This window comes from Eubalaena glacialis, chromosome 1, assembly GCF_028564815.1.
Source record: "Eubalaena glacialis isolate mEubGla1 chromosome 1, mEubGla1.1.hap2.+ XY, whole genome shotgun sequence".
Classification (NCBI taxonomy): Eukaryota; Metazoa; Chordata; class Mammalia; order Artiodactyla; family Balaenidae; genus Eubalaena; species Eubalaena glacialis.
The window spans coordinates 231,975,383-231,994,782 of NC_083716.1; the positions used below are offsets into that span (position 1 = coordinate 231,975,383).

The 19,400-nt window shown below is 51.3% G+C and overlaps 1 protein-coding gene across 1 annotated transcript; it reads left to right on the plus strand.

Moving 5' to 3' along the window:
* Positions 1-18,575: 18,575 nt before the first annotated feature.
* Positions 18,576-18,989, plus strand: LOC133101092 (protein FAM136A-like). Its single transcript, XM_061205700.1, is given in 1 exon segment — positions 18,576-18,989. A coding segment is annotated over 1 exon segment (414 nt).
* Positions 18,990-19,400: the final 411 nt, after the last annotated feature.

Genomic DNA, 19,400 nt, shown 5'->3' on the forward strand with positions numbered 1-19,400 from the left:
GTAAGCAATTGTATTGATTATAAATAGATTTTGTTTCTTCCATTCAAATAGTTAAAACTTTTATTTCTTTTTCTTATCTTACCTCCCTGACTAGGAGCTCTGGTACCATGGAAATAGTTACAAATCATGTTTTGTTCTTGACTTTAAAGGGAATTCACCTTGAGTGTAGCTCTAGTATAGATATTGGGAGAATACTCTTTTTTTTTTTTTTTTTTTTATCTTTATTGGAGTGTAATTGCTTTACAAGGTTGTGTTAGTTTCTGCTGTACAACAAAGTGAATCAGCTATATGTATCCATATATCCCCATATCCCCTCCCTCTTGTGTCTCCCTCCCACCCTCCCTACCCCACCCCTCTGGGTCGTCACAAAGCATCGAGCTGATTTCCCTGTGCTATGCAGCAGCTTCCCATGAGCCATCCATTTTACATTTGGTACTGTATATATGTCAATGTTACTCTCTCACTTCATCCCAGCTTCCCTTTCCCCCCAATGTCCTCAAGTCTGTTCTCTGCGTCTGAATCTTTATTCCTGCCCTGCCACTAGGTTCATCAGTACCATTTTTTTAGATTCCACACATGTGCGTTAGCATACGGTATTTGTTTTTCTGACTTACTTCACTCTGTATGACAGTCTCTAGATCCATCTACCTCATTACAAATAACTCAGTTTCGTTCCTTTTTATGGCTGAGTAATATTCCATTGTATATATGTGCCCATCTTTATCCATTCATCTGTCGATGGACACTTAGGTTGCTTCCATGTCCTGGCTCTTGTAAATAGTGCTGCGATGAACATTGGGGTACATGACTCTTTTTGAATTATGGTTTTCTCAGGGTATATGCCCAGTAGAGGGATTGCTGGGTCACATGGTAGTTCTATTTTTAGTTTTTTAAGGAACCTCCATACTGTTCTCCATAGAGACTGTATCAATTTACATTCCCACCTACAGTGCAGGAGGGTTCCCTTTTGGGAGAATATTCTTTTTGAGGTTAATTAAAGAAGTTGTCTTCTATTTCTAGTTTTTATTTTTAATCAGGAATGTATGTGGGTTTTTTAAAGATTTATTTATTATTTATTTATTTATTTTAAATGTTTGGCTGTGTCGGGTCTTAAGGCATGCGGGCTCTTCGTTGCGGTGCACAGGCTTCTCTCTAGTTGTGGTGTGCGGGTTTTCTCTCTCTAGTTGTGGCGCGCAGCCTCCAGGGCATGCGGGCTCCAATTGAGGCACGCGAGCTCAGTAGTTGTGATGCGCAGGTTTAGCTGCCCCGCGGCATGTGGGATCTTATTTCCCCGACCAGGGATCGAACCCGCGTCAGTCAAGGATGTATGTTGAATTCTTTTGTCAAATGTTTTTTCTGCATTTATTGATATGACTACATGTTTTTCCCTCGTTAATTTGTTAATGAGGTGAGTAGCATTAATAACTGATCTGATCATGATGTATTACCTTGTTTCTATGCTATAGTATTCTGTTTGCTAATATTTTGTTTAGGAGTTTTAGATATATGTTTATTAGTAAGACTGACCTGTAATTTTCCATTCTCATACTGTCCTTGTCAGGCTTTTGTGTTAAAGTTTTGCTGGTCTCATAGTATGATTAGGAGAGATTGGTTTTGTTGTTTTGTTTTGTTTAAGTTTAATAATGCCCAGTCTTCCCAAGTGTGTATAAGTCTTCTTGTATCAATAGTGGCAGTAAATTGGTTTGATAAGAATCACATTGTAAAATTTCAGATTGTAAAGTGCAATGTGTGTGACCCAGCCATTTCACCCTGGGGAATTTATCCTATGGGTATACTCAGACAAGTATACAGAAATATATGTACGAGGATGTTTATTGTTGTAATAGCAAGAAACTGAAAACCAAAGACCTTCAGTTGAAGAATTAGTTTTAAAAAGAGAAATGCAATATTTTGTTGCCATTATAAAGAATGAAGTAGATCTATTTGTGCTGATGTGTAAAGTTCTCCAAGATCTATAATTAGCGTAAAGCAGGTGGCTGAGCAAGAAAAAAAAAAAAAAAATATATATATATATATATACACACACACATATATACCGTTTGTGAACTTTCTAGAAGCTAGCTCTGTGGAGGTGCATATACTACTTCTGGAAAGATTCTCAAAGCCCTGTAACATCAGTTACCTCTGGAGAGCAGGGGTGGCAGGGAGCTGTAAGACTTTATATCCTTCCACATCATGAAGATGTGCTCTTTTTATCACTTCAGTGTGTGTGTGACTCGGCATATATATACCATGCAGCTGGGATGGAGGAGGGCCTGCTAGGTGAGGAGGTGGCCTCACTGTCAGCTAACTGCACAGTGTTTCACCTGTTTCCCCTCTGGCCCTTGAGGTCTGTCACGCATCCTAGAAAGGAAGCTCTGCATTAGTCCCAGGTTTGGCCTGAAGACTGGAACAGTTGGAAATGTTAAGTTGACATAAGGAAGCGCTGTAACCTCTTGCAAGCGTTGCTATGGAAACCAGAGCCTGGGCGGTCTCCACGGAAACCATTCTCAGCCTTCCCCCCTGAAGGAGTTACCACCCACTGGTGCTAGTCTTACTTATCGGGACCTCAGAGCATCAGTAAATGCTTAGGGAGAGAATGCTGGATTGGCTTCTGCCCACCCCGGGGATGCCTGGTGGGCTCTGGGCACCACCTGCTGTCCGCCTGAGAAGGAGAAAGAGACCATCCCCATGGGACGTGCCCTTGTGGGGAGGCACAGCACCCACATATGAAGCAGACACGCGAGGCAGTGCATGCAGCATCGCAGGAGGGAGAAGGGGCACTGGAGTTTGGAGGTCCAGGGGTCTGGACTCCGCCACTGACCACCGGTGTGGCTGTACAGCTACAGTGGGTTAACACTGTCTCTGGGTTTCAACCTGCCCCTGTTTAAAGTGGAGAGTTTGGACTAAGTCATTCTGAAAAGGCTAAGTCTTTTCCAGCTTTAAGAACACTGGTTTGCATGTGGCCTGGCAGCATGGGGCTCAGAGGAGAGAGACCAAACAGTGGCCAGGGCAGGCTTCCCGGGAACTCATCTGAGCTTTGAAGGATGGTGAGGAGGAATGGTGCGGGGCGGGGGGGGGAGGGGTGGGCAAAATGCAACAAGGACAAGAGGTACGCCCTCCATGGGCCAGAGGACATGGCACCTATGGCCCTCCTGGGGCTGAGTCCTCTGAGGGAGGCTGAGGGACTGGAAGGGAGGCTTGGAGTCCAGGGCTTGGGGGCACCAGGGATGGGTGTTGCCGTTCCAGGGGTGGGTCCAGAGCATCGGTGAGGCCCCGACCCTGCCACCTACCACTGGGTCTCCTGGCCCTTGCTGTGTGCTGCACATGCTCCCAGAGCACAGAGCGAGCCTCCCATCCGTGAGACCAAGTGCTCACATGCCCTGTCTGGCCCCGCAGGAGTGAAGGCCCTGCCGCTAACTGGGCAGCAGTGAGACAGTTGGGTGGGGGGGATGGGGAGGAAGGGAAGACCATGACTCTGACCAGCATCCTTGTCCAACACTTACTGAGCCTGGACCCATTGTGTACAAGCACATGCCAGGGACTTTCATTGATTCATTTGTTCATTTCTTGCCTTGTCTCTGGGGTGAATATGAATCTCATAGCTGCAAACTCAGTCATGCAAGAGAGTATCTTTATTTTTCTATAATAATCTATCTCGTAGAACAATCTAGTTCTCAAATCCTCATTTAGCCTGGTGGCAGAAAATGTCATCTTGATAATTTGGGGGTGAATGCAGCTGTTACTTCCATTTTAAGAGTGATCAATTAAGGGTTCACCCTTTTCATAGATTTTTGCCTGCTCCCCTCCTCCAGGGCCCAGCATCTGAGTCACGGGCTTGTATTTGGCGTTTTCCCCACCAACAGGGCTTTGATGGGAGATGGTGGCTGCCTCCTAGCATAATTTCTAGGAACACGTGAAGACTGCGTCACCCAGTGCCCTGTGGGCAGAGAGAGGTGGTGGCATCCTCTCTGGAGTTCCCTTTGTCACCATGTAGTTGCTGGAGCTGCTTCTTGAGCCCATAGTGATTCTCTGAGCTACCCAGTATCCTATCAATAAATCCCTTTCTGGCTAAATTTGCCAGAATTCTTCCTTGTTTGTGTAACAGTTTTACTGAGCAAGAGAGCCTTGTGGGTAAAATCAGAAAACCACTTCATTCTCCCTTTTCCTTTTCAAACCTGCTCTGTGGGGTCAGTTCTCCCTCAACCCTGGATGAAATCTAAGGTCAGTTTCTTGGTTTGTCAGGTCAATCCAAGATAATAAAAATGCCTTGGGTCACTTTTAGCCACAAAAATCCGATTTCAGTAATTGCAGCGTGGAGTTATGCAAAACAGTGGAGACTCCAAAGTTCATGGAAGCTGGAGCTGCCCCCTCTACCGTGGAGACCCGCGCCACAGGGAAGCCCCACCGGTTCAGGCAGGGAGAGCCCTGCCGGCAGCTTCCCACCCCCTGCCTTGTGCTTCCACTCCTCCCTGCCCCAGGTTGCTGGGTGATGGGGGGAGGAGACAAGGGGCAGGAGAGGCCACCGATGGGAGACTTTGGCACCTGTGGGAGCTTTTGATCCCCCCCATCCTCACCTCCTGCTGCATCTCAGCGCAGGTGAACGCTCCGCCAGCTCCAGACTTCTAGGGCTGGGTCTAATCATCCCAGGCCGGCTCCTGAGACATTCATGTACCCTTTGATGCCATGCTTCCGCAGCATGGGCATTCCTGGCATAGCCACCTCCCCTTGCTCTGTGCTCCACTAGGGTTGCTCTAGACACAGCCCGCCACCACTAGCCTCTACACGTGCTTGTCACACACCAGGTCCTCAGGGTCCCCTATCCCAGCCGCAGAGGACACATAGCAAGTTCTCTGGCACACTCAGGGAAGCCCCTCTCACTTGGCAAAAGGCCAAGGTACGTAGGACGCTGATCATTCTCTCCTTAGAGATGCTCTGTCCAGGTGGCATCCTGGGGTTGCAGGACTGGTTTGGGGCCACCTCCTTTCCAAGCCCTTTATTTTGGAATGTCTGACTAGGGGACACTATCCCCCTCTTTTCTCAGATCCCAAAGGGGTGTAACAAGTCTCCTCCTTGGAGCTGACCTCAGGTGATGAGGGGCAGGAGGACCAGGGCAACCTCACTTGCCTCTGACTTCTTTTTCTCTCAGCTTGTGGGCTCTTCATCTACACTTGGAGGGGGGATGTGGGGAGAAGTGGGAAGGGCCCCCGTGGGCATCCCAGGCAGCTGATTCTGCGGCTGAGGAGGGGCTGGAGCAGTGAGTCTGACCTGAGTCCATCTCTTTGCACCCAGCCCAGGTTGGGCTGGGAGTTCCAGAAGCTGTGCGGGGGGGAAGGTTCTGACATTCCAGGGCTCCTGCCCCAGCCTCTGCCTGGGCAGCCCTGGCAGTTCATTAGCACACCGAGGCCCCATTCTGCAGGGCCGAGGCTGTGTCATTTCTGTAGGAAGCAGGGGGCACAGCTGACCCATCCTGGGGCATCATCAGGCCTCTCTGGATCCAGGCAGTTAGAAGCAGTTGGCAGCAATCTGACGGAGCACCGAATGGTTTGGGAAATGGGGCAGCTCTAATCAGTCTGGGAAGCAAAATTCCTTTTTTCCCATTTCAAAAGAGATGGGAAAACCTGATTTCTCTAGGTGTTCAGAAATGCCCTGTTCCTGGGGGGCAGGGCAGGCCTGGGCTCTGGTGAGTGGGACCTTACAATGTGGGGTTGGAGGGGTGAGATGCATTCTGTTTCAGGAGAGCCCCCATCCCCCAGGTGTCACGGAGGACATCTCAGCCCCTAACCACACAGGCTGCACCCACCTCCTTGGCCTGCAGTGCGGATGGAGCCCCAGCACCCACCCAGGTCGCTTCTCCCCTCGGGGAACCCGTCACCGCAGAGCTGCCCCACACAGCCTGCCCAGTTGGCTCCAGAGACCCCCGTAGGGCCTGAGCTCCCCATTCTGGCCACCGTTACCCAGGAGACCGCTGTCACCAAGGCTCCAGGGCCAGGCTTTGCTGAGCAGAGACTGTGCCTCTGAGACCAGGAAGGTTTCCAGATGGATCTCCTCCAGCTGGTTTTGTGCTCTGGCCTGTCATTGCTGGTAACGCAACCCGCATTTACCAGAACTGGGACAAGCACTGCGTGGAAAAAGCAGCATTTCAGTGACTTGCACCAAGTCTCGGGCTTCAGGGGCCCCCGCGGGCAGTCCTGAGCCTGGCGGATTCTATGCCCAGTTCTGTGAGGCAGCCACTTGGCCGCCCCTCCTCGGGGCACGCGGGCATCCAGCAGGTGAGAACACCCCACACCGCTGCCGAGAGGAAACCCTCACCGCATCCAATCCTGCCTCTGCACAGAGAGGGTGTCGTCCCAGTTTTCCAAGCTGTTAAGAGAAGGCCTTTTGCACATCATTTGACTCACCCGGGCTGCAGGCTGGGATGGAACCAAAAAGGCACTGAGTGAGGAGGTGATGTCAGTCATTCACTCAATAAATGGCTCTGAGCCTTCCCGTGTGCAGGGTCCTGTCCAGGGCATGGGAACAGCGATAAGAAGGACACGGCCTTGCCCTCTGGGAGCTCACAGACCTCATTAGCCAGCCTCTCGGCCTGGGTAGACCTGCTATCTAGACCAAGATACGAAACACAGGCTTTCGGAGCATGGTTGAGAGCCTGCAGTGCGGCAGGCCCTGGGCATGGGATTGTGGACAAGAAACAGGCCCTGCCCCCTTAGAGCCCGAGGTCTGGCAGGAGAGAACAAACCGGAAGTTATCGGGCATTGTACTAAGTGTTATGATGGGGAAGTCCAGGGTATCATGAGGGATGGGGGTGTGGCCCAAACAAGCAAAGCAGGGGACCTATGTGTTGGATTCATATTAAATGTTATCCTCTGTCCTCGAGACCAGATGTTTTCACAGTTTTGTGATATTACTTGTTTCACTTTCCTTTTTGACCTTGGCCGAGTTCCCATCAGACAGAAGCCTCAGCCATTCCTGCACAAGGAGGTGGTGATCAGACCCCACAGACAGCCACCAAAGGCCACCCTCACACACTCAGCCTCCCTCAAGGCCAAGGGATGGGACACCGCTCCTCGGATTCCATGACCTCTGGCTCCTACTGAGAAAGGAGGGCTGGAGCTTGACGGGGACACAGTGAGATGAGCAGAGTCCTGCAGGTGGGGACTTGAGACCACATCTTTCCCCTTCCTTCAACCCACAGCCGGGGCTGGGCAGAGCCTGGTCCTTCCAGGATGTTCAGCCTCCCGTCTGCTTGCCGCCCCTCCAGGTCCTCTGGCAAAATTTCAAACCTCACTATTTAACTCTGGATTCCCACATCGCCACACCCAAATGCTCTGTTCAAACCTCTCCATCACCCGTGAGATGACGAGGGTCCTGGGGCTTATGACTTCTTCAAGCTTAATTAAATATCTGCTGAGCAACTTTTCCAGACCTCTCTGGATTCCACCGAGAGGAGCTCATCCTGCCTTTTCTTTTGGGGGCTGCTAAGGCCTGTCCCTCAGTTCTTGCTAGAAACAGCTGACCTTCCCATGACCCAGTGACTGTTCCAGCCCTGGTTGTCTCTCTGTGCAAATGCCGGTTGGCCCTGGTCTCAGCTTCAGCAGAGGCAGGAGACCAGACAGTGTGAAGGAGGACAGTGGGCACTCGAGTCTTATCTCACTGCACACTCTCAAGTCCCCTCTGGATCCGACACCCCTCGGGCCGCTTTGGACCCTCTCGCTTATCTGTGGGTCACTGGCCATCAGCAACAGCCACTGCTGAGACCACCACCTCGGTGCGGACTCGGACCACCTCAACCGAGCAGCCTCTGGCCTCGGGTGCACGCTGTACATTTCCTGCCTCTCGGGCTGCCCTGGGCATGAGGGTGTGAGACGCTGCATCCACCCATGAGCAACTGGAAAGTCCAGCAAGTCACACCCTACATGTGAACCAACGAGAAAGGGGAGACTGTGGACAAATTCTCTCCCTTTTCTTCTGCAGGACTGTGCTGAGAAACAGTTATCTAGACAGATTCTCAGAAGATGGTCCTGGGGGACTGAGCAGCCCGTTACATTTGTTACCAAGCTGTGGTCAGCTCCACAACACACTCTGGGACCTATGTGTTGGATTCATATTAAATGTTATCCTGGAACTGGAACTGGCTCCCCCTCCGTCCCAGACGCACTCCCTTTCCCTCTCCTGCTCCCTGAGGTCACCCTCCCTAACAAAGGAGCGGCACCGAGGCTTTGCTTCCTGCTCTGCTTTCCAAGGAACCCAAACCAGGCCGCCTCAATTTCCTTTCTGGAGCACCTCTTTCACTCTGCGGGATGCTCCTGGTGCCACAATCAGCACCCCGCTGCCCCCTCTGAGAGGGGCATGTGACCATCTAGCTGGTCAGCACCTCATCTTCTGGCCACAGAAACTGGCTCAGGAACAGCCATGGGACCCACCTGAGTTTTCCCTGGGAATTAACATGGACACTGGGGGCCTCCTACACCAATAAAGTCATTGCCTTCCTTCTTCTCCACCAGTGATGGATTCCTTCTCATCCACTCAAGACCCAGCTGGACTCCTGCTCCCCGGGAGACTTTCTTCAACATCCTGGCCCAAAGAGATCTCAGCTGCTTCACTCACTAACATCCAGGATCCCCATCACAATTGCCTCTCCAGCCCCCTTGCTACCATCCTCAGGCCTTGCTCTTCTAGCCAGTTGTCTGAAGCTGTTACTGTTATGTAGGCACTTACTCGTGTGCCTGTCTCTGCTCGGCATGGAGTTCTGCCAGCAACCCGTGTGGATTCATTGGCCAAAATGCAGCAGGTGGGCATTCCACATAGAAAGAGGCCAGGCTGTTGAACATAAGGTGACCAAATTGTCCAGGCTTGCCCAAGATTTTGCCAGCTTTCCCACTGACTGTCCCATGTCCCGGGAAACCCGCAGTGCTGGGCAAACTGGCACCGTTGGTCACCCTGTCCAATGGGCAGGAGGGTGCCTCGTTCCGAAGCGAGGGGTGCAGCCTGAACAGATTCAGCCCAGACACCATTCACTTATTCATTTAACACAATGTGTTGAGCTCCGACTATGTGTCAGTCATTCTTCTAAGTGTGTTTACCATGGGTGAACAAGACCTGGTCCCTGCCCTCAAGAGCTTGTAGCGCAGAGCAGAGGTCAGGAAATCTTTTCCGCAAAGGGCCAGATCAGAAATATTTTTGGCTTTGCACACGCTATAGTCTCCATCATATCTACCCAACTCTGCCATTATAGCTACAAACAGTTAAATTGGGCATGACTGTGTTCCAGTAAGACTTCACAGGCGGCAGCCCCAGGCGTAGAGGTAGAGACAGACACACAGAGCCTCAGGACGCCTGTCGGGCCCCCGCTGCTGGCATGAGCCGGCACCGTAGGCCGCCACGTTGTGACTTGTATGGTCCCACGGTCGCCACCATGGTCAGCTGGACCTGTTGGTGAACACCTGACCATCCTGAGGCTGCCAGTGGTTGATATAGGGGGACTGGCCAGCAGAGACCATGGCCGCTGGCTGGAACAGGGGTGGCAGGAGACAGAGCTGAAAAGCTGGAGGGGAGAGTAGACTCAGGAGAGCTTCTGGGGCCTCCAGCCCTCCAAGCACTGAGCCATGGCCCCAGGGGGCCCAGCCCAGGGAGGGCTTGCTGTGGGCCCGCAGTGAAGCTGAGTCCTATTGCCTTTATTTCCACGTGCATCCTTACAATGAAGCAGCTTCGCTCCTCCTTTCCTTTCTTTCTTGTTTAACAACTCAGTAATTTTTAGTAAAATTATAAAGTGTGTGACTATCATCATCATCCAGTCTCTATAATAAATCTGTTTTTCTTGAAGGGATCTGAGCGAGTTCCCTGCAACCAACAAGCCTCATGCACCCCAGATCCATGTGAAGCCAGAGCACCGTGGGGACACAGAGGAAGGGCCTAATCTAGGCTTGCGGGTCAGGGAAGTCTTCCCAGAGAGATGCGCATCTAAGCCAGGACCAGAGGGCAGTACGAGTACACCGGAGATGTGGGGAAGGGGGAGAGCCCCATCACTTCTTTGACCTTCAGGTGGCAACATCTGGACCAGGTGGCAACATCTGGACCAGGTGCCCCCTACCGCAGGCACGGGGTAGACAGAACCCTCCATCAGACTCTGCCCACCAGCACCCAGCGAACTCGGAGCAGCTCCCCTGCCCCCTCCACACTCTGTTGTGGAGACCACCCTGGTTTCAGTGTTCAGGGCCTCCCCAGTGCCCCCTGGGAGCCTCGACCTCCTCCTCTTCATGGAAGGGAAGAATCTGCACCGTCCCCGGGTGCAGTCGACGGGCGCTGTGCTGCCTGCACCACCTCAGAGAGCTTTCGTCCAAAACACCCTAACCCAGTGTTTCCCAAGGAATTAGGTGAGGTTATACCTAATTAGGTGAGATTATACCCCTGCAGCTCTGAGACTGGTGGGAGTGTCTGACCATACAACACTCCCTTCCCGGTCCCATCAGAGAGAATCCCCAAGTCCCACCTGCACGCCAGAGCCCCTGCTCTCCCCTCTCCCCACAGCCAGCCTTCCTCATCCTGGAGCAGGAAACATTTCCTACCAGGAGGCTTCTTTGCTGCCTGCGAGAGACACCAGATCCAGGTCCCCCAAGTAAATAAGGAGCAGCTGGAAGTTGCACATGAGATGCCCGGCAACCCGGAGCTCAGGCCCTCTCTGCAGGTGCCGCCATCCACCTGGGCCTCCCGTGGCCTCCCTCCCCCGAGAGAGGACTGATGGCAGTTTGGTGCAGGAGTCCCTAGCCTTGGGCCCTGGGGTCACTCCGCTGTGGCAGGGATGGGGGACGTTAGGCCCCACATTGTCTCCAGGGATATGCCGCCCCTATCTGCTTCCATGTCCCATTAGAAGAGTCTGGATTTGCTCCACCTACCCGGGCCTGGGCTTCTCCAGGAACCGGGGGCACACGCCATATTTGCCCAAACCTAGGGCAAGCCTGGGTATGAGGCATCTCCCACTTGGCCATTAGGAAGATGCATATGCAAAAGAAATAGTTTTCCCAAATGAGAAGATCCAACTTGAATATACAGACTATTAGGGGTGTGTGTGCCATTGTTTAAATGTCTCAGGGAGTAGTTCACGTGTGCGTTTTTAAAGACATATTTTAATTTCATAAAAGGTAATTAGTACATTAATTTGAAAATGTTGCTCCTTTCCGCTTTCACATTTTATGGAACATTTTTATCTCATCTTTTCACTAGCCTCTTGGGTGTCTGTGTCCTCACCATCCCTTGGGCCAGGTTAAGCCACCAGGGGCTTCCAAAGCCCATGACCTCCCCTCGAGGCTCAGTTACTCAGATTCAGCACTTTTTGAATCCCTGTGTGACACAGTCACTGGCCATTTTATCCCAAGCCGTAAGTGCCCCTTCCTGTAATGTTGGAGGCTGAGAGTTTTTATTTAACCTTAAGATACATGTGACCTTATTCATAACTGGTGATGTGGGACATCCCAGTCACCCAGTCATTATCGTCGCTTCTACGAGGGTGGCTGAGGCTCTTTGCGCCCGGTTGGGGATGAGGGCTTTGGGGGGGAACCCTGGCTCTCTGTTACCTCCAGCAGGTGCTATGGGGCCTAGGTTTCAGGTGGAGTCGGGCCTCCAATTGCCTCCTGGTTTGAAGTGAGGGCTGGGACAACGGTGATGGCTGCAGCTGTCAACCAGCAGGTATTTATCGGCTCCGCTGTGCGCCCAGCCTGTGCCAGGCGCGCGAGGCAGAGAGGGGATGAGAGCCCTCGCTGGGAGAGACAACTAAGAAGGACTGTTTCTATTTAGAGCTCCGTGCCCAGTGCACCGCGTGGTGGAGGGCTAAATCAGGCGGAACAGACCAGGAGAGAAGTCTGCTCTCCACCATATGCTGACTGCGGAGGCTGGCGGGCGGGCTGCGCCCACCTTCAGAGCAGACTGGTCACTCCGTGACGGCTCAGGGTGTTGGAAGAGTCCTGAGAGGATCTCAGGGAGGGGAGGGAGGGCCAGGCACAGAGACCCAGAGTGCTGTCGTGGAAAGAGCCCGCACCTGGGAATCGGAGAGCTGCCGCCACTCATACCTCCATTCACATCTGTTTCCACATCTGTAAAACAGTTCCCTTTCAAGGCAAGGTCCTGTTCATATCTATTTCTAGCGACAAGTCCTCAGTTTTATGGGGTCACCCTTACTTTTTTTTTTTTTAAGATTTTTGTTTTGATGTGGACCATTTTTAAAGTCTTTATTGAATTTGTTACAATATTACTTCGATTTTATGTTTTGGTTTTTTGGCTGTGAGGCATGTGGGATCTTAGCTCCCTGACCAGGGATCGAACCCACACCCCCTTGCATTGGAAGGCAAAGTCTTAATCACTGGACCGCCAGGGAAGTCCAGGGATCCCCTTTACTATCATCTCCAAACAGAAAGACTTGTGATTTCATCCCACGTTCAGTGGGAACCCTGGCGTCCCCACAATACTCTTAGGAGTCCCAGGGGAAACGGTCCTGGGTCCTACAAGTCTGTATATCTGACCCACATGGAACACCTCTCCAACTCCCTTCTCCCATAAAGGACAACTGACATAGGCTATTGAGTGTGGGATACTCTATGGAAGCCCAGGGCTAGTGGATTATAATGTACAGCAACTTAAAATGTACCCAAGCCCCTTTCTCTGCCCAAGGATTTCCCATTGGCCTGTGCCGCCCCCTTCCCAGGTGCGCTGATGCCAGATGCTCCACAGCCTTGGGAAGTCTTTGCAGTACCTCACCCAGGCAGGCTGTTTGTGTAATTTCAGAAGCATAGGAGGTATTTCTAAAAGTGTTTCCCCTTTGCTCTCTTGACTTCTTCTTTGAGTTATAGCTTTGTCCCAGTTTCATTGTAAATATCCCAACAAAGAAGAATCACATGGCCAAGCAGTTAATCGAGGAGTAACGACTGATGATGAAAAGCAGACGGCCTGGTGGGATGGAGAGCAGTAGCAGGGAGGGGGTGCTGGAGGAGTTGGGAAACTGAGTTCTCAAGCTCACCGAAGGCTGTATCTGCTGGCATGATTGGAAATGCTTTATGGGGTGACAATAAGGTGCCCCCGAGAACTTTCATATAAGGTTAGGTAAGGTCATCCTCTGAGAATGGAACTTATTACAGCAACACATGGGAGGAACAGTAATCATTAAAATATCATATATAATGATATGATGATAATGTAACAGGTATGACCTGCTTCACCAACTTAGATTACAAATATGCTCACATTTCTTTTATTGCCCCAATTCATTGTTTTAGTCCCCGTGTGTCTTTGGGACACGAAGGGAGTTGCCCCATATTATTCAAAAATCTCAGCGTCCAAGGGGAGGTCAGCTTTGCTTCTTCACACCAGGAGAACCAGGGTCCCAAGAGCCCACTGCTACCATTGTTCCTTGCTGTCACAAGGTGTCACTATTGGAGCTTGCTCTCACAGACGATGCTGCTACCCTGGAGGGTGGGATGCCCTTCATGCACTAGGTGCAGGATTACAGCTCTTCTTAGTCTACTTTCCCACACTCAGCCATCACTGCCCAGAGCACGGCCCCTGGGGCGTGGAGGCTGGGTGGGAAGGGTAATTAGCATCAGCCGCCTTCCACACCGGCCTCAGCCCTCCTCCTTTGAAATGAGAATAGCACATCAGCCAAAATCCCCCTTCACTCAAGGTGATTTAATTGGAGGGCTTCTCTGCTCTTCCCCGCCACTGCTCCTTGGATCACCCTAGCTCACCTGAACAGGTGTGCCTGACTTTGCGTCTCAGAGATCAGGGCTGGGATGTGGGTGTTTTTGTTCTCAGAGAGCCCCAGGGAGTCTCACCCACACCAGCAGGGGCGGGCCAGCTTCTGCTAAGTGCCACAGCTCACACCCCGAGAGGAAGAGGCTGGCACCCTGGTGGCTCACATTTGCATAACCAAGGGGGTACACAGAACAGGGTAGAGGTTACCAGAGGTGAAAGAGGGTGAGAATTGTGTAAAGGGGATCAGCTGTATGGTGATGGATGGAAACTACATTTTTTTTTTTAACATCTTTATTGGAGTATAATTGCTTTACAATGGTGTGTTAGTTTCTGCTTTATAACAAAGTGAATCAGTTATACATATACATATGTTCCCATATCTCTTCCCTCTTCTGTCTCCCTCTCTCCCACCCTCCCCATCCCACCCCTCTAGGTGGTCACAAAGCACCGAGCTGACCTCCCTGTGCTATGCGGCTGCCTCCCACCAGCTATCTATTTTACATTTGGTAATGTATATATGTCCATGCCATTCTCTCACCCTGTCACATCTTACCCCTCCCCCTCCCCATATCCTCAAGTCCATTCTCTAGTAGGTCTGTGTCTTTATTCCCGTCTTGCCACTAGGTTCTTCATGACCTTTTTTTTTTTTCCTTAGATTCCATATATATGTGTTAGCATACCGTATTTGTTTTTCTCTTTCTGACTTACTTCACTCTGCATGACAGACTCTAACTCCATCCACCTCACTACAAATACCTCCATTTCGTTTCTTTTTATGACTGAGTAATATTCCATTGTATATATGTGCCACATCTTCTTTATCCATTCATCCGATGATGGACACTTAGGTTGCTTCCATGTCCTGGCTATTGTAAGTAGAGCTGCTATGAACATTTTGGTACATGACTCTTTTTGAACTATGCTTTTCTCAGGGTATATGCCCAGTAGTGGGATTGCTGGGTCGTATGGTAGTTCTATTTGTAGTTTGTTAAGGAACCTCCATACTGGTCTCCATAGTGGCTGTATCAACTTACATTCCCACCAACAGTGCAAGAGTGTTCCCTTTCCTCCACACCCTCTCCAGCATTTATTGTTTCTAGATTTTTTGATGATGGCCATTCTGACCGGTGTGAGATGATATCTCATTGTAGTTTTGATTTGCATTTCTCTAATGATTAATGATGTTGAGCATTCTTTCATGTGTCTGTTGGCAATCTGTATCTCTTCTTTGGAGAAATGTCTATTTAGGTCTTCTGCCCATTTTTGGATTGGGTTGTTTGGGAAACTACATTTTTTGTGGTGAGCACGCTGTAAGGTATATAGAAGTAGAAATATAATGTACATGTGAAACATATGATGATATAAAACAATGTTACTTCAATAAAAAATAAATCTAAAACTAAAATAAAGAGGGCACACAAATGATCCTTCTCCAGAGGAAGAACGTCTGTTCCAGGTATCCCTATGTCTCTGCCTAAACCAGGAGTTCTTAACCTGGGGATCAGGAGTGGAATCCAGGGGCGGCATCATGAACTGGTTGGGAAAAAGCATTATGTATTTATTTTCACTAATCACTAACTGAAACTAGCATTTCCTTCCTTTGTGCTTATAGGCATCACACCACAGTAGTCTAGACGGTGCCTGGGACTTTGTCACCAATAGAAATCACAACTATTTTCATATAGCACCACAATTGCTGTAGATATTTTAAAATGTTATTTCAGCTCAGCGCATCACTAATTCAAGATCATGATAAGTTATTGAACCTGTCACTAGACCTCCTTTATCCAAGGTCTCAATAAAGCACGTATATTGCTATATCACAATTTTTAAATTCTGATCATTGTATTTCAGTATATTTGGTTTCCTTTACCATCCTATGTATTTTACTTCATGCATTTAAAACTATGATCCTGGGGAAAGTCCATAGGCTTCCCCAGACTGCAGGAGGAATCCATGACACAAAATTGATTAAGATCCATGGCCATACAGAGAGCAACTGGCCACTGTTTTGTTTAAAAAAAAAGAAAAAGAACCTCACCACAGTTTTAAGAGCTAATATTTATGGAGCCCTTACCACAGGCCAGACATTTTCTATGTGTTGTTGCATCATAGGTAGAGCTGTTATTTCCATTGAAAGCTGAGGCACTGGTGCACTGAATGACGTAACTTGGCCGTGAGCGCACAGCGGTCAGGGTAGGAGCCAGGAGTCAGCCTTGACCTTTTAACCCAGCACTAAGATTTCACCATTTTCAGTCAGGCTGCCTCCAAGGTCCTAGGGAGCTCGACTTGAGTGTAGCTCTCCCTCGAGGGCTGAGGGCCAGGCCATAGCCAGCTCAGGCCAGGGCAGGGAGGTGGTCTCAGGGGGTCCAGTGTTCAGCCCACCTGGGGTGACCGTGGCCTGCTCTCATCCTATAGGCACCAGGCAACCTTCAGTCCCCCAGGGTCACCCCGGCTCCCTGCCCCTTGCAGGCCTGGATAAACCTGACCGGAACCCCAGTGTCACGGGCTGAGGGGGACAGGGCCCTCCCCAGGACAGCCACGCACTCCAGGGCTCACATCCTTCCTCATCTTTCTTTTCTGTGCTGCTTCAGGCCATCAGCCACCACGACTTCCTTCCCTGGTTCCACAACGTTTGCTCATGCCAGGCACTGCAAGATTTTCATCATTTACTAGAGATCGGCCAGGTCACACACGCCCTCTGCCATCCTTCTGGTTCTTTCCTGCTTCCTAACACTCTCCCGTCTCCCTTCCTCCTTCCTTCCTTTCTGAGGCAATAGATCCTGGTCCCTTTCTCTCTTGGGACAGTTCCTCCCATTTTCACTTCCAAGGACTTTCCCCAATACTTTCTTTTCTGAAGGGGAACTTCGGTAAATAACATTTTCTCAACCTAACTAATTACTAAACTGAGTCCTGCCTTAGTTCAGGCTGCTGTAACATAATACCATGGACTGGGCAGCTTAAACAACTAACAGACAGTTATTTCTCACAGTTCTGGAGGCTGGAAGTCCGAGATCAGGGCGCCAGGTTGGTCAGGGTCCAGTGAGAGCCGTCTTCCTAGTCCCGGACTGCTGACTTCTCACTGTGTCCTCACGTGGTGGAAGGAGCAAGGGAGCTCTCTGGGGCACTAATACAGGCACTAATACGGGCACTAATCCCATTCATGAGTGCTCCACCCTCATGACCTTATCACATCCCAAAGGCCCCACCTCTTAATACCATCACATTGGAGGGAGGGGGTGGGATTTCAACATATGAACTTGGTGGGGGGGACACACAAACATTCAGTCCATAACAGTCCCCAAGTATCCCAACCGAGGGAGGAGGGAGCCCTGAGTAGGTGACATGTTTGAACTTGGTCCTTGGAATTGAACATCACTCATTCACATCATTGATACCGTGGCTTTTTCAGCTGATCCTCTGTGCCATCCAGCTACCAGGAGCCATGGAGGCATCAGCTGGGTGCTGAGCAAGCCCACCCTGTAGCCCCAACCCCATCGGCCTGCCCACTCAGGATGGGGCTCTGCCCTGAACACACTCCGTGCCCTCACAGAGTCCCAAAGGTACTTCAAGGCAAAGACCCTGGGTCTGATTTCTCTAAAGGCCCCGTACCTGTGCACCTAGGTCTCCAGCTGCCTCAGCTCCTGGAGACTTTCTCTGTCTAGCTGTCCATTTTGCACTCCTTTCTGAGACAAGGCGACCCACCCTGCCCTCTGTTGTTTCCCACCCCGTCTCAGACTCAGCCACTTGCTTCCTGGGGCTGGCTATGCCTTCCCAGAGCGCAGCTGGGAGATCCAGCCAAGTGGCTTGAGCTGCCCACCAAGCGTCGTGCCTGCCTGCCTCTCGGTGGAGGCGAGCAGCCCGGGCGCCCCCTCCAGTGAGGATCTACTGCCCAGCTGCTCTCAGGTCCTCAGCGCAGGGAACCTCCTATCCAAGGTCGCACATTCCCAGGCCCACATCTGAGACTGGGTCATGTGGGGTCTACAGGCCTGGAGTCCCATTCCAACTTGGGATGACTCTGAACGGACCTCACAGCTGCAGGGGTCTCGCGGGCATTGGCTGAGGCGCAGTTGGGCCTGCATCCCGGCTCAGCTTCTCCATCACTCCTACTGCTTCCGTCCCCTCACTTCACAGGCGTTGGTGCTGAGAACACGCCTTAACAAACCGCCCACACGCTGAGCTCCACCTTGGAGACAGCTTTTCAGGACACCCAACCTGCAGGGCAGTCTGCGGCTCCAGCCCGGGGTGGAAGCCAGGCCTTCGAGAGGAGAGAGTGGGGTTGGGAGGAGGTGTGGGTGACGGGGGGGCCTTTGGGTACCACTGGAGCCCCACGGTCTTGACCACTCAGACCACAGGCCTCAGGATGCGCCACATGTGCATCTGGTGTTGGGGTGCTTCTGTAGAGCCGCTCGGGGGACCCGCCCACCACGGTTGCTCCTCTTTTATCGTTTTACACATCAGACCACCGTGTCCTGCCATTCACGCTGCCATTGAGATTGTTTTGAAGTTTAGAAACCACATGCCCCACCCAAGGCCTGCAGGCGGTTTGGGTTCGGAAATGGCCCTGTTCTCCAATCCCTAGGTGTTCACTAGTCTCTCAGAGGGGCTAGCAGCCCCCTGTTCTGGCCTTCTTGCCCCACACAGGAGTGGACACACAGTGGCCGCTCAGGAAATACGATGCCCGTTGAACTGAATTGAAGCTGAAAGGGGTTCCATCCACAGATCACAGAGGGCACTTGCCCGTCAGGACCACGAGGACAAGGGCGAGCTGGTAAGAAGCCTCTTCTGGCGGGAGTCCACGTGGGCGCCGGCGCTGCAGGGAGCAGCGTGGGGTCACCATGGCGGAGCTGCAGCAGCTCTGGGTGCAGGAGGCGGTGGACCCCTGATGAAGAGTCTGGAGAGAGAACACCCGGAAGATGCAGGGCCTCAGGTTCCGGTGCAGCGCCGGCTGTTGTGAGGTCAGCCAGGCGTCCGTGCAGCAAGCACACCAGTGCGCTGAGCGCTGCCGTGCACGTCCGGCTCAAGCCCAGGCCCTGGGGACCAGCGAGTTGGAGAAGTTCCCGGACCGCCTGGCCCGGTGCACTATGCATTGCAACAACAAAGCCAAAGATTCAATGGATGCGGGGAGTAAAGAGCTTCAGGTGAAGCGGCAGCTAGAGAGTTGCGTGACCAAGTGTGTGGATGACCACATGAACCTCTCCCCAACCATGACCAAGAAGACGAAGGAGTGTCTCTCGTCCATTGGGAAATAGACGTCTGCTACTGGCCATCGGGGCTGAGGGCAGGAATCTATTTAAAAAGAGGAATGGGGATTTGGGTCTTTAAGGAAAGTTTATGAATGAGGAAATTAAGGATGGCAGCAAGTTTCAGGCCTAGGTCACTTGCCTCTGGACACTGGTTCCTTTGTGTTTCAATCCTAGAAAGTGAAATGGAGAACACTGGTGCTAAAATTTGGGTCAGAGATAGTACAGGAGAGTTTTTGTGAGCCTGCATTTCACGTGGCCAGGGCTTATCCTGGCAATAGGGAATCTCCCTTGTACCAAACCAGAGCCCTCCAAAGTACCAGATTCTCTTAGTACACAGATACCAACAGGCTGGCAGGTCCATCTAACCCACCTATGATCTGGTGGAGTGTGAGGAGAGGTGTTTCTGATTGTTGCCAA